This window comes from Thermobia domestica, chromosome 10 (genome assembly GCF_964235325.1).
Source record: "Thermobia domestica chromosome 10, izTheDome1.hap1.1, whole genome shotgun sequence".
NCBI classification, from domain to species: domain Eukaryota; kingdom Metazoa; phylum Arthropoda; class Insecta; order Zygentoma; family Lepismatidae; genus Thermobia; species Thermobia domestica.
The window spans coordinates 239,151,139-239,165,892 of record NC_137463.1 but is presented as its reverse complement, the minus strand read 5'-3'; the positions used below and the strand labels follow the sequence as shown (position 1 = coordinate 239,165,892).

The 14,754-nt window shown below is 36.0% G+C and overlaps 1 protein-coding gene across 2 annotated transcripts in view; it reads left to right on the top strand.

Annotated features, from left to right (window-relative positions):
* The window catches only part of MFS3 (major facilitator superfamily transporter 3), a 123,756-nt gene that overhangs the window by 87,640 nt on the left and 21,362 nt on the right, over positions 1–14,754 (top strand). For both annotated transcript variants that reach the window (XM_081729401.1, XM_081729402.1), the window contains exons 2-4: positions 6,503–6,711; positions 8,585–8,818; positions 12,677–12,764. In XM_081729401.1, the coding sequence (XP_081585527.1) occupies positions 6,503–6,711; positions 8,585–8,818; positions 12,677–12,764 (531 nt within the window). The remainder of the gene's footprint in view (positions 1–6,502; positions 6,712–8,584; positions 8,819–12,676; positions 12,765–14,754) is intronic.

Below are 14,754 nucleotides of genomic sequence, written 5' to 3'. Positions count from 1 at the left end.
CATCTCGTGTGATTTCCGTGGCCAATTTTAGGCCTTTCTCCCTGTTTTGTGTATTTTTTGTATAATGTATTCACCGCGGTCCAAAAAAAGTTCATTTTTATTCAGGTATTGTTTTTATTTGTTAATATTTAACCTTAAAATCCAGTGTATTTAGTGCTAAATTATTAACATTCATGGAACCCAGGGACGTAATCCAGATTTTATTAAGGGGAAAATCATGTCTTGGAACTGTAATAGTTTTCTGTAAAGGATTAACTTCGTACTCCAAGATATCACTGTATCTGAAGCATCTTTGTAAATTATAGTTTTAACTTGTAGAGGTAGATTGTACACTTTTGTATTTGCAACACTGACTATACGCCATATCTAACCAACTTTTTTTTTATATTTTCCTTCTGTGGTTTCCTGTTAGTTTTTTTTTTTTTTTAACGTGGTAACAAAAACTAATCACCGTCAGTATCAGTAGACAGATGCATTGCTGAGAAGTGTTGTATAACTGCTTCCGTAATTCAGATTACTTTATTTCCTGTTTCTTTCTGAAGGAATGAAGAAATTAGAAAAGTGTTTCTCAAAATTATAGTTGGGTTACACAGAAAAAGTGGACTGTAGATGCAATATGGAAACCATGAATCAATTTCCCGTGTAATTCCTGGGAACATTATTTGATTCTTCTGCACTAGATTTATTCTAATTAAGGGTCTTCACAACAGCAAAATTAAACTACCGCTAAATTTAGAGTTTTTCTGTAATATCTTCAAAACAAATAGAAAATATTCGAAAAGCAAAAAGTAGTGAACTACATAGTACGATTTTGCATGTTATACCGTTATCACAACTCATCTATCGTCTTTCGATTTGCAACTGTAGATAGATTTAGCTTTTTTTTTTTTTTTTTTTTTTTTTGCGGGTTCTGTAAATAACGGCATACCAAAACCAGATAGGTGAATTGTGGTAAAGGTATCACATTCAAAAATCGTATTGTCTAGTTCACTACGTTTTTGCTTTTCGAATATTTTTTATTTGTTTTGAAGATATTGTAGAAAATCTCTAAAATTAGCGGTAGTTTAATTTCGCTATAGTGAAGACCCTTAAAATGCTCTTTACGAGTATTATTAATGTTGCCCAAGAGACGAGATATTTCCTGTCTTGTCTCGAACACGAGACGAAAAAATACATTTTCAAACTCGAGACGAGACGAAACGAGAAACTTGGCAGATATCGTCTCCTTTTCGAGTTGAGGCGAGAAATGTCTCGAGTCTCGCGGGCAAAAGTAGTTCACCCAAGTCTTACAACTCAAACAGTAATTTACTGTTACATGATTTATTATTAAAACTATAAATTGATGACGTACGAATATAATGAAGATCATTTATCAATGTTTAAGGTTACGCAAATTATTATACAATACATTCCAATAATAAATGGTATCTTACACCCTTCGTGGATCTTTCGTGACGCGGAAAGATTCTGAGTTTCTAAATGAAATTAAGAAAAAAAAAAAAGATCAGGGTATATACATTTTGCACATAAATCAATTGCAGAAAAAAAAGCTTATACCATTCATTTGTAGACAATTGGTATTATACGAAGTGTTCCCCCACGAGACGAGACGAGACAAGATTTCCGATAATCAAGACCAGTGTTTCTTTCAGAAACAATGTTCCGGGGGGGCACACATGGTATTCCGGGGGGCACTGCTGATACTATTCGATTTATTATTATTTTATAGACGTATTATTTTGGTCTCCTTCGGGGGGCACTCTCAGAACTCCGGGGGGGGCATTGCTCCCCCCAAAAAAAACAGGCCTGGAAGAAACACTGATCGAGACAATACAAGAAACAATTCTTTCAGGATCGGAAGGAGACTACACTGGAGACCAGGAGACCTTATTTTTCGTCTCGTCTCGTGAAGAACACTATGTATAATAGGAACTGTCTACAAATGAATGGTATAAGCTGTTTTTGCAATCTATGCACCGTCCTAAGAATACATTGAGAAAAAATGTATGTGGAGTATGTAAAATCGTATGTTACACTTGTAAATCATGTAGGTTTTGGACTTAACGTACAGCAAACGTATAACTGAAAAGCATTTCCGACTTCAATGTTCATCGATATAATACAGAAACAGTAATAAATAGCGACAAGCGGTTTTTTTTTTTTTTTTTGCAATTGATTCAGCGTCTCAAGAGAACATAGGCCTATATCACCACCTGCAATACTATCGACACCGGAAGTGGTTGAAATTCACTAGTACTTGCTGTTCCAATATGATAACCATTGAGGAATAACGTTAAGAGATATCGAGAAGTTTTTGTTTTTGTTATCGATTCACCGTCTCAAGATTAAGTCCCGAATCCTCCGTTAACCTTCCATTTATATCGGAAGTGGCAAATCAACTGGTTCCGGTTTCACCGTTGATTGCCATAGAACAAAGACGATAATAGATATCGACAAGAGAATTTCACCAATCGATTCAGCGTCTCAAGAGAACGTACCATCACCACCCGCAATACTCTACCAAAACCGGAAGTGGTTGGAATTTACTGGAACATTCGGTTACAATAGTTATTTCCATAGAACCAAAAGATTCAGCACCCCGAGAACGAGTTTTGTCTCAACCTTCATCTATGTGTCTAAACGGAAAGTAGGGAAATAAGACAGTGGTGCTCACCCCCCCCCCCTTATGTCTATGACGCACCCCCCCAATTGTCTATCCGTAGGTGTTCTTCCATGAAAAAATCTTCTTTTCGATTAATTTTACCCCCCCCTCATCAAACATATTTATATAGATTTTAACCCCCCCCAAATATTTCAATGACGCAGTTTGCGTCATAGCCCCCCCTTGTGGGCACCCCTGAATAAGATTTCCGGTTGCAACACTGATCGTATAGTGGATAAAACGGATATAGTTAGTGAACGAGTAGTTTCTTTATATATTGATTTAGTATGATTAATATGTTTCATCTCTGTTTTATCGTTTTATTGGAACCGGAAGTGATAGACATCAATTACTGCTTTGGTTTTAATGTTAGTTTGTGTAGAACAAACAAAAGATAGCTACTAAAGGCTTTTTGATATGGATTTAGTGTCCGAGGAACACGTTCTTTCTTTGACCTTATTCCAGTGGCGTAGCACACTTTTGCGGGCCCCCCGCAAGGTATAGAGAAGGGGCCCTAGTTGTAAAGCCGATAGAAGTAAGGTTGGAGTTCTATTTCTTTAAATCTTTATTCATCGCAAGACTTTGGGTCCCCCTATACCTCGCCCCCCCCGCACTGCCGGGGTTGCGGGGGCAGCTACTATGCCACTGTCTTATTCCTATATTGCAACCATTAGTTACAGATACACTATGTCAAGTTTTAAATATTGAATTCGCATAGTCGTCGATCCAATGCCAAAAACGCGAATGTGCTAAATTTGACTTTGAGCTATAAGAATTTTAATATTCAACTTACTCCGAAAAATCAGTATATAGACTTAGGTACATGTTTTAGGAATTGACGATAACTTCTAATGTATTCATATTTCATAAATGGGACTTTGGTATTATAATCTGTGTGCACCAAATAACATAAAACTGCACTTAGGTGAAAATAGCAAAATTTGCACAGTCGCGGTTTTGGCATTGAAGCGACGTGTTGGGAAAGTCTACGGTGGTTTCAAATTATAAAAGGAAACTCTCTTGTTATTATTCGGTGTCCGTCCGTCCGTTTTCGGCAGGATAATTCTTAAATGGGTGCGAATATTTTGATTACTTTTTTTCCTGCAACAAATAGCTAGAGCGATTATCTCAGCCTTGTTCGTTGATGGAGTTATCCGTTAACATCTTTTGGGTAACGATGACCTTAATACAAGTATCTATCCATATTCCATACACGGAAATATTTCGTGTGATCCTCTCTATTGTCTTTACCAGAGTTTAATATACAACACTTTTAATTAGGTTGGTTTTCCGTTTGTTAGGTCAGATCTTAGCACTTAAATTTCACACAGTTCCACAAGTAACCAGAGTTACGAAATACTGTACAGATACGTAAATCCGAATGACAATACAATATTTTCATAAGATTTGTTCTCTGTATCTTATATTATGTTACTGTAGAATTAAAACAATTTACTCATTCTAGAAGGAGGTGGGGCCGCGGTGGCTCAGTGGTAGAGCATTCAACTCTGGTGCTTGGGGTCCCGGGTTCGATCCCAGCCCCCGCCAAGTGATCTTTGTGATGGACAAACACCGGGTGCGTGGGTTTTCTCGGGGTTCTCCCGTTTCCTCCCACTTTCTTCATTCCACCATTTCGTTCATTACTCACTATCACCGTATCCTTTAGCCTAACCGGCATAGCGTGGGACGTAAAACTCAAAAATTTCATTTCATTTTTCATTTTCATTCTAGAAGGAGTGCCTGATGCTTATACAACATAAGCACACACCGAAGTTTGGCTGGTTGCAGGCTAACGGGCGTTCTGTTGACTTCATATCAATAAGTTTGAAAACTTTTCTTCTTGTAATACAGCAAAAAACTAGAGCTTTCCATAATGAAATTAAAAATATTCAATAAATTTTTTTTAAAAAAATCAAAATAATTACTATAGAAAAATTTAGAATCAAGATTTTATAAAATGCATTAAGAAGGAGAATATACACTTAATGATCATTAGGAACACCTAGCATGAAATGGGCTATCTCTGGAAATGCCAATAACACACCACTACCGACCACGGTCGAACGCAGTAAACGTACGTCATGGGCAAACAAGGTAATGTGAGTGATTTTGACTGAGAGCAAATTGTGCGGAAACGAAGGGCTGGTGCCAGTATATCTGTAACAGCCGCAATTGTGGGATGTTCAAAGACTACTGTGTCAAAGGTGTACCAACAGTGGTTGAATGACAGTCAGACATCCGCCAGACGATCATATTCGGGCCAGCCGTGTACGGAGAGTGCAAGAAGTGATCGACGAGCAGTACGTATGGTACCTCAGCATAGGCGTGTGACAGTGGAACGATTGACCAACCAGTACAATAGTGGACTAATACGACCAATTTCAACAATTATCATGCTTGCATCGGCACAAGTTCTACATAGCCATAGACCAACAAGAGTACCTATGGCAACAAAGCGGCATCGACAATTATGACTAGCATGGTTAAAGGCAAGGCGTCATTGCGATACGGATCAATGGACGAACGTTGTCTGGAGTGGTGAATCTCGCTTTTTACTGAAGGGTGTCGATAAACGAGTTCGAAACTGGCGTAAACAGCATGAGTCCTTGACTCTGGGTTGCACCATAAGAATCCAATAGGCCGGTGTTGTCGTATCACTGTGTGAGGAGCAATCTCCTGGCGTTCCTTAGTGTCATTACTTATCATTCACCAAACTCTAAATGCCATCTGGACCCATATCTTCACTGATAACAGTGTCATATTCAAGCAGGATAACGCAACGTTTCATCGCTGTCGGGCTGTTATCGCTATCGAATGATTGGAGAAACATGACAATGAGTTATCATACTTCCCTGGCCTCCAAATTCACCAGACTATAACCCATTGAATAACATTGAATATATGGAACATGCTGGAACGTACTATGCAACGTGCTGCCTCATCTCCTAAAAATGTGCACCAATTGGAGGAACTGCTACAGCAAGTATAGCTTGAGCTGAACTTGCAGGATGTTTAGCATCGTATAGACTCTGTTCCTGGCCATTTGAACGCTGTGATTGCCCAGAAATGTGGACCAATACGGTATTAGATCAGTGTTCCTAATGCAATTCAGTGTAGATATATTTATTATCGTAAAATAAAGAAATTGTAGCACAGAATAGAAGAGATACCACTGATTTTTTTTTGGGGGGGGGGTGTGTGAAGTAATTTGTGTTCAAAACTACTGCATTACTTTTCAGCAGAGGAAGACGAATAACATGAATTTATATTTGAAATAGTCGAAACATTGTACCATGATTAAGAAATGTGACACCGGGAATCAAACGTGAATATTTGAGATTGAGTAGTAGACAACATTAATGCATATAAAAATCCGCAGTAATACTGTAGAGGTCCATCAAGCCAAACTTCGTGATATTTTGGCTGCTTCCGGTCCTTCGGATTTGTGCGGGACATCAGATCAGTCTGAGTCACTAAAGTGACTTAAGTGACCGCGAAATCACTGCTCTCGAGAGTACTGCTAAATAGTATACTCGCAGTAGTTTATCCAGCGTTTAATAGTTGCGAGGTTGTATAGAAATTTAGAGGATGTAAAGTTCACGAACATACAAGTTACCTCTCAGAAACCTGTTTCCAATTATAATGGCCAGAGATGCTTCAGAATATCATCGAGTGTGTTATGTGTGAATAAATCAGTGTCCATGTCTTTCGACAAGATTGGAAATTATGTGGTCGGCCATTTTAATTGTTCCTACCGAAATTTCCCACTTTGTGCAATGAATATTGAATGAGTAATTAAATTGTTTCAGAATTTTTTATTTTGCTTTTCTTCTTTTCCAGTCCCCGTTCGCTACATCTTTGCAATTCTAGGATCAATTGGATTCGCCATTATTTATGGGTTGAAGGTGAATTTGAGCGTCGCCATTGTGGCGATGGTGAACCATACCGCTTTGGCTTTGGAGGGTAACAGCATCGTTAACCATGATGGACTATCCCAAAATTACACAGATCAGTGTGAAGGGGCTGACGACTCAGACGGACCGAAAAATGTAAGTAGACAATATCGTGCATTAAAATAGGAAATAAAAGAACTAGCTGAATCAGTCTGGGGTCTGAGGTGATAGATTAACAAAACTGTATGACGCAGTGGTGGATCGTGAGCCCACCGTAAGGTCCCTTAAAATTACAATTTTATCCCTAGAAGCTCAAGAGAGAAAACTTACCTAATGGTATAATTTTTGTATACAAGAATTAGAATACCAGGTAACTTTTCTTCCCTTAACTAGTAGCAATAAAATAGTAACTTTTAGCAATTCGATTTTCTTCAAGAGCTATGCAGAATGTCCATGCTCCCCAAAGGGTTTGGATATAACCCCTAAAGTTACCATTCTCTCCCAAACTTACCATTCCTCCCCCAAAATTTATTATTCTCCTCCCAAATATACAATTTGGAACTCCAAATGTAGCTTTACCACCAAATTTACCATCCTTTCCCAAACTTACCATTCTTCCCTCCAATGTTGCCATTCTCTTCCAATCTTACCGTTCTTCCCTCTAAATTTACCATTCACTCGCCAAATTTACCTTTTTCCTTCCAAATATACTGTTCTGAATTCCGAATGTAGTTTTCCTCCCAAATTTACCATTCTCTCCCAAATTTTCCTCTCTTCTCTCAAATATACTGTTCTGAACTCCAAATGCAGCTTTCTCCCCAAATTTACCATTTTCCCCTATATTTACTACTTCCCGAAAGTTACTTATCTCCGCCCAAATTTACCATTCTTACCTCCAAATTTCTCATTCTCCCCCAAATGTATCTCTTTTCGCCCAAATTTACATTCTCTCCCAAATTTTCCTCTCTTCTCTCAAATATACTATTCTGAACTCCAAATGCAGTTTTCTCCCCAAATTTACCATTCTTCTCTATATTTACCACTTCCCGAAATTTACTTATCTCCGCCCAAATTTACCATTCTTACCTCCAAATTTCGTATTCTCCCCCAAATTTATCTCTTTTCGCCCAAATTTACCATTCTCTCCCAAATTTTCCTCTCTTCTCTCAAATATACTATTCTGAACTCCAAATGCAGTTTTCTCCCCAAATTTACCATTCTCCCCTATATTTACCACTTCCCGAAATTTACTTATCTCCGTCCAAATTTACCATTCTTACCTCCAAATTTCTTATTCTCCCCCAAATTTATCTCTTTTCGCCCAAATTTACTATTCTTCCCCAAATTTACCGTTTCCCCCTAATTTTACCATTCTTACCTTCAAAATTTACCATTCTCTATAGTTTTATTGCATCATCTTCAGTGAAAAATCATGTCCCTTCTTAAATACTCTCATGGGCCCTATCTGTGCCTTAAAAACCTGCCTGTGTGCCCCTCTGCGCCTGTCAATGTTTTTTTTTTTTTTTTTTTTTTAACGAGGCGAGACAAGACAGAACTTTCGGGACGAGATTTTAAACGTGACGTCATTTGCAGGATATGTTTACATGTCGAGAGAGAGTCAACTATTGTCTTGTAAGCAACCTTACTGATCAAAACATCAATTATTATATTTTCTGTAGTTTGACTTTCATTTTCTTTTTCTTTTTTCTTTTCTTTCTTTCTTTTTTTGTTTTGTTGGTTTGTTAACATTTTTATTTGTTCGCTAATCAGTGACCTACATATTGCAAAAATGTATAATAATTTCTTAATTCCTGTAGCGCAGTTCGATATGTTTCAGTGATTACATTTGTTCTCTTAAATACAGTTTGCCATAAAAGTAAATTGACTATGCAAGTCTATGTCATTTTCTTTTTATATGCGTAAGTACTGTAATAAGATATTGCTTGTAATTTAATAAATTAAAACATTAGAATAGAATTATGAGTATCTCTGTCTGTGTAAGCCTTATGTTCTGCTTCCTTTGTTTCAGGATGGACCATTCATCTGGGAAGAAGACATTCAAGGGCGTATTTTAGCCTCTTACTTCTGGGGGTACCTTGTAACACAACTACCAGGAGGACGATTGTCAGAAGTGTTCAGTGGGAAATGGGTGATGTGGATAGCAGTGTTCCTTAATGCTCTTTGTTGCATTGTAACGCCACCTGCCTCTAATTTTGCATACTACATGCTCCTTGTGGTGCGAGTGGTACAAGGATTGGGCGCGGTTAGTATGATACAATTATCTATTGCCATTTCCATAAGGTCTATGAGTTACTTTACACATTTATTTTATAAAAACAAAATACAATTATACAGGGTATCTCAAAAGTCCCCTGACATACGGCAACTCTGTTATTACAACAAAATAAAAGAGCGAAAACCGTCTCCAAATATGATGTTATCCAGTGTGCGAATTAGATAATTTATATTGGGGGGGGGGGGTTATAAACTTAGACCGACAGGACGTAGAGTCTGAAGATGCAATAATTCAAAATGAGACACTAATACCTTACCTCCCCCCCATACACACATAAATATGATATCTGTAATAAACAAGAGATTTATTAATTCAATAAATCTACCGACAATAACTATGTATATATTGTCTGACACGAACACAACACACAACTTTTCTGAATGTGTTTAAATGCACTCACGCTTGTGCCCGTAGCTCTCTAAAGTTTATTTACTTAATAATTCGGCCCATTCACTTTTCCTAGCCGTTTGTGTCGACGTAATGCAAAATTTGCGTTTTAGTTTGCGTTAATCGGCATAGCAATTATAATATGTTCTTGAATTTTTGCGTTAGTTTGCTGAACGCAAAGTTTGTGGAAATATGGATTGAAATGTGCCTCCAAAAATAGCTATTCACTTAATTCTTTAAACAAAGAAAAAAATTGCACCGACATATCACTCCGAATTGCCTGAACAAGATGATTGTGATATAGGGCACATCCCATATCGGTGTCCGTAAAATTTGTGTATCGCAACGCATTATAATTACTATGAAAATTAATACAAATTAAATGCAACTTAGAGTTGTGTAGACGCAAGCCACTAGGGAATGAGGACCATGCGCTAACAAAGAAAACACTGGAAAATGAAATTAACAAAAATTAAAACAAGATGATAATCGATACAAATGTAGAGGATGAATATGACATGTCAGACCTTCGCGAAGTATGATGGAACAAGCTATTTGTTTCAAGGATCTTATAAAATATAGGATCTGCCCTTACAACAAAATCTTGAAGCCATACGTCACAGTTTCGCCACCCCTACTCTGCCCATTCCGCCCAATAGGATCGCAATGTTTTGAGCCAACAATCATGGCGGAAACGAAAGTAGCCAATCAGACGATGGCAGAAACGAGAGTAGCCAATCAGACGTGCCGATCTTCATTTGTTTTTTGGCTTCATCGATTTAATAGGGGTGAAGATACATATGGGCAGATCCTCTTTTTATAACATCCTTGATTTGCTTACTTTTTCTTGACCAATAGCTAAGAGCATTTATAAATTCATATGTAACTTTGTTATGCGCGATTAAAATGACCAAAAATGAATAATTTACATCGCTCATTTCGTGCTGTACAAGATTCACTGTGATTTCATTACAAATGCCAAAATTAGAACAACATTCCGCGAACTTTTTGACTGCTTTTCGTACCTATAATATGTCTGAAGTTAAATTGGCAGTACACTTGAGCTTACAAAATGCGGACATTTCAGGAATTTCGATAAATGTATGAGAGTGTATTTACTCTCAAAATGCAGACATGTCCACGTAAATAGAGACATATTGTAACCCTATGTCGGGTGTATTTTTCATGTCTTTTTCGTTTCCTTCTTAAGCACCTCCTCCCTGCCCCTTTTAACAAATCCTTTACTCCATACACTGTACCATAAAAGAAAAATCATTCATACAGGAAACTACTTTCTTGTTTAATATTAAAATGTGATTATTTTCTATGAGAGTAGCATAGATTCCAATTTTAAATTGAACTGTTGCTAGATACTTATCATGTTAGTCAAGCATTAAGGCATACGGCATGCAAGACTTATGAAGAGGTATAGTCAAAAATTCTAATTGGAAATGCGCCCTGTTTTTGATAGTTGAAAAAGGAAACTTAAAATAAACTAAAAACGAAAACAAACATTCAAATTTTATTTAATTAATACTCTTCTGACCAGAGATATACTTATTTTATTAAAATTAAAATAAGTTGTAACAGTTTCAATAACTTAACATTATCTTCATCAGACGTTAACTAGCAAAACTGTCTTCATAACATTAAATTAATATTGTTGTATAATTTTAATTGTTTTATTTTATAATTTTTAATTTTTAATACGTAACAATCAGGCATTGTTATAATTTACTGTTTCATTTTAAATATTTAGTATAATTGTTTTTATAATTATTATTATTTTCACTTTTCTCTTTTATTATTATTATTATTATTATTATTATTATTATTATTATTATTATTATTATTATTATTATTATTATTATTATTATTATTATTATTATTTTAATAAATTATTCCAAACATAAGTTAGTTTAGAAGTTTCCTTTCAATTCAGTCATCTATCATTTAATTTTCTTTCTATTGTTTCTCTTAATAATTTTTCATATCCGTGATTTTTAACTTTCTATTCTTTCTAACAGTCTATCCCATTGTTCATGTATTTGAAGTCCATTTGTCCAGTTCATTAATTTTACGCTTCTTTCTCTCTTAATATTTCGTTCTTTTTTCCATTTTCTTATTACTGTTCTATTCTCTTTTTCTAGACCTTGGACGCCTTCCCAATCTATATCATGCCCTGTTTCTTTTTTTTTTTCTTTTTTTTTACATGTTTATATATAGCGTTATTCTCTCTTTTAAGTCTCACATCGTCCCCATGTTGTTTTACTCTTTCTTTAAGCTTTTTACCTGTTTCTCCAATGTACACTCATGTCCAAAATGATTGTCGCATATCCATAACTGTCTTCTTGTAAAAATATAAGTTGATAATGATTTTGCAGGGTACTTTTAATACTGATGCTATGTGTATAATCGGGAAATGTATACTGTGGTAAATTTCATAGGAAAAGAATTATAAATACAAAAATTAGAATGAGTAAAACAAAATGTTGTTAAATGGACAAGAAAGTTTTATTTTCGTTTTATTGTTCTTATTTACTGCTGTTTTGACATGAAATTTACCACATACATGTCTTTGTCGATTATACACATACTAACATTATAAGAAATACCGGGTGAATTCGTTATCAAATTACATTCCTACAACAACATATTTATAGATATGCCACAATAGTTTTGGACATGAGTGTACATCATGTTACAAGTTTTACACTTCACTTCATACACTACTCCTTCATCATCTTTATGTATGTCTTCCTTCCTATTTCTCAAATTCTTAACCACTTCTAGAATTCTACATTCTCCTTTTCTGTATGAGTTCACACCTCCTATTCTTAAGTCTTCATCCCGGCGAAATTAAAATACCGCTAATTTTACAGTAATTATGTGATATCTTCAAATAGATAAAAGATAATTGAAATATGGAACAAGAGCGCCCTAGACAATATTATTTTGCGTGAGGTACCGTTATCACAAGTCACCTAGTGGCTTTCCGTTTTCAGCTGTTTAGAAACGCGAAAATAAATGCCGATTTTTCAAAATGGCTCGAAATCGAAAGCAGATACGTGAGTCGTGATAACGGTTTCTCATGTAAAATAATATTGTCTAGGGCGCTCTTGTTCCACATTTCGATTATCTTTTATCTATTTGAAGATATCACAGAATTACTGTAAAATTAGCGGTATTTTAATTTCGCCGGGATGAAGACTCTTAATAAGGTCAAGATGGATGAAGTTAGAAATTTTACATATAGACCTATATTTTTGTTTTTAATTCAATAAGTTCCCTTTTCCAACCGTCAGAAACAAAATGTATTTCTATTTAGGACTTTTTAGTATATCTTACCTGTTTCATAATGACTGTTTTTAAAGTTACTTTATTCAAATTATTTTTTAACATATTTTACATAACACAACATATTTTGTTAAATTTCAGGGAGTTACATTTCCCGCTATGCACGTGATGATATCAAATTGGGCGCCACCGAAAGAACGTAGTAAAATTTCTTCCATTGTGTACGCTGGTAAGAATAGATTTATATTAATTCTATGCTTACATTGTTACTTAAATAAGGTGGTATCATATAGTATTCCCCTAGTAGCTAGATCTGACAATATTTACTGATTATATGATAAAGAAAGTGTATTAATTGTCACAGAGTACTCATCTCCCCAAGGGCTTGGACACAGCACTCACAAATTTACCATTTTCCTCCTAAATTTGCCATTCCCCACAAAAATTTACCATTCTATTCCTTAAATGTAACTTTTCTGCCTTCAAATTTACCATTTTCCAGTTTGATTGTACTATTTTTAATGAAAAATCATGTCCCAGAAAATATTCCAAATATTTTATGGGCTCAACCTGTGCCCTAAATCCTACGTGTGGGGACCCCTGGTTTGTCATGAATAAAGTCCAGAATAACTTTAAACTTCGAAATTAGTAGAATTGGATATATAATATATTTGGGATTTTTGTCTTGTTCTGGTATCATAGGGATCATTTTTTTCCTATACGAATATGTAGGGTGGTACAAAATTAGACAAACGTCAAGAGGTGATTGGTGCCTGCCACCAAAACAAAACAAAAGTATCCATTAATATGGGTCTAAGTCCATTTAGTTTAGACGTAGATTCGTGTAAAAACCTCAGAAAGAGATGTTTAAAACGTAGAAACCAGTTGAACTATTAATCAGTAGTCCTCGTTATTTTATAGAGTAAAGATAAGTCGAAACGAAGCTATCACAACTATATTGCAGGCAACATGAAGCCGTCTTTGACATGTCAATATATCGTCAAAAGATGCAAGACAGTGTAGGAATTTAACAGTTGAGATATGGCTGCACAAAAAAAAAAAAAAAAAAAAAAAAAAAAAAAAAAAAGTAAGAACGCGAACAATTAAATCGTCAAATGAGGGAAGGTTAAAATGGAATCAAAACCATTCAACGTTGTGAGGATACACATGTGGTGGACGATTTATCAAGTATTGTACAATACATAAGTACATAATGGGAAGTTATATAACGTAATTAGCTTCGGCTACTGTACTTCTATTAACTCGAATACGTACAAATGACACACAACTATCCCTACATGTATTGCCTTAGCCAGTAATATTAATTACATTTCTCTACAGCTTGCACAAGAAAACAACCAAGCACGTAGTTGTAATACCTTTTGGCTCCAGAGTGTAATTGTGCATTGTTCTATCACTAAGAGCGTACGCATTCATTAACTGTACTGAGTGCTTCTGTTCGCAGTTACTTGTGTTCGTGGTTTCAGTGCAGTAGTGTGTTGCGTATCATGTAGAGATACACTTCGAGAGACCTGGCAGACATGGTGCGTTTGTGTGGGACAGCGAACTACAATGGACGAACAACACATCTCTGTATCAGTGACGGTTTTCAAATAATTATGTACCCCATCTTTGCATACTTGCTGCTGTGTATTAACGTCTGCGTGATGTAGGATTGCTTTGGCCATTATCTGGACACGATCGAGGACGCACAGCGAGAACGCCGCAGTTCCAAGAACAGGTATTGACATTAAGTGGAATAAAATCCCTCAATTTCTTTCCGTACAGTTGTCTATATGCTAGGAATAAGTCATGTAAATATATTTCGTGTCTTTCACAAACAACAGTTCCATCTATTCACATACAGCGTGTACAAAGCCCTACTCCTGCCAATTTAAATTTGCACTACGCATACAATTTGCAGTGGTGCCCACCCCCCTCATGTCCATGACGCACCCCCCCCCCTCAATTGCCTATCCGTAGATGTTCTTCCATGAAAAAAAATCTTTTCGATTAATTTTTACACCCTCTCAAACATATTTATATAGATTTTTAACCCCCCCAAATATTTCAATGACGCAGTTTGCGTCATAGCCCCCCCCTTGTGGGCACCCCTGCAATTTGCACAAAAGTACCTAGAGCTCTGTCAAATGCAACTCACTTTTTCGTCGTCAGTCAGTATTGTTTACTGATGCAGCGTGCTTCACGCTTGAGTTATA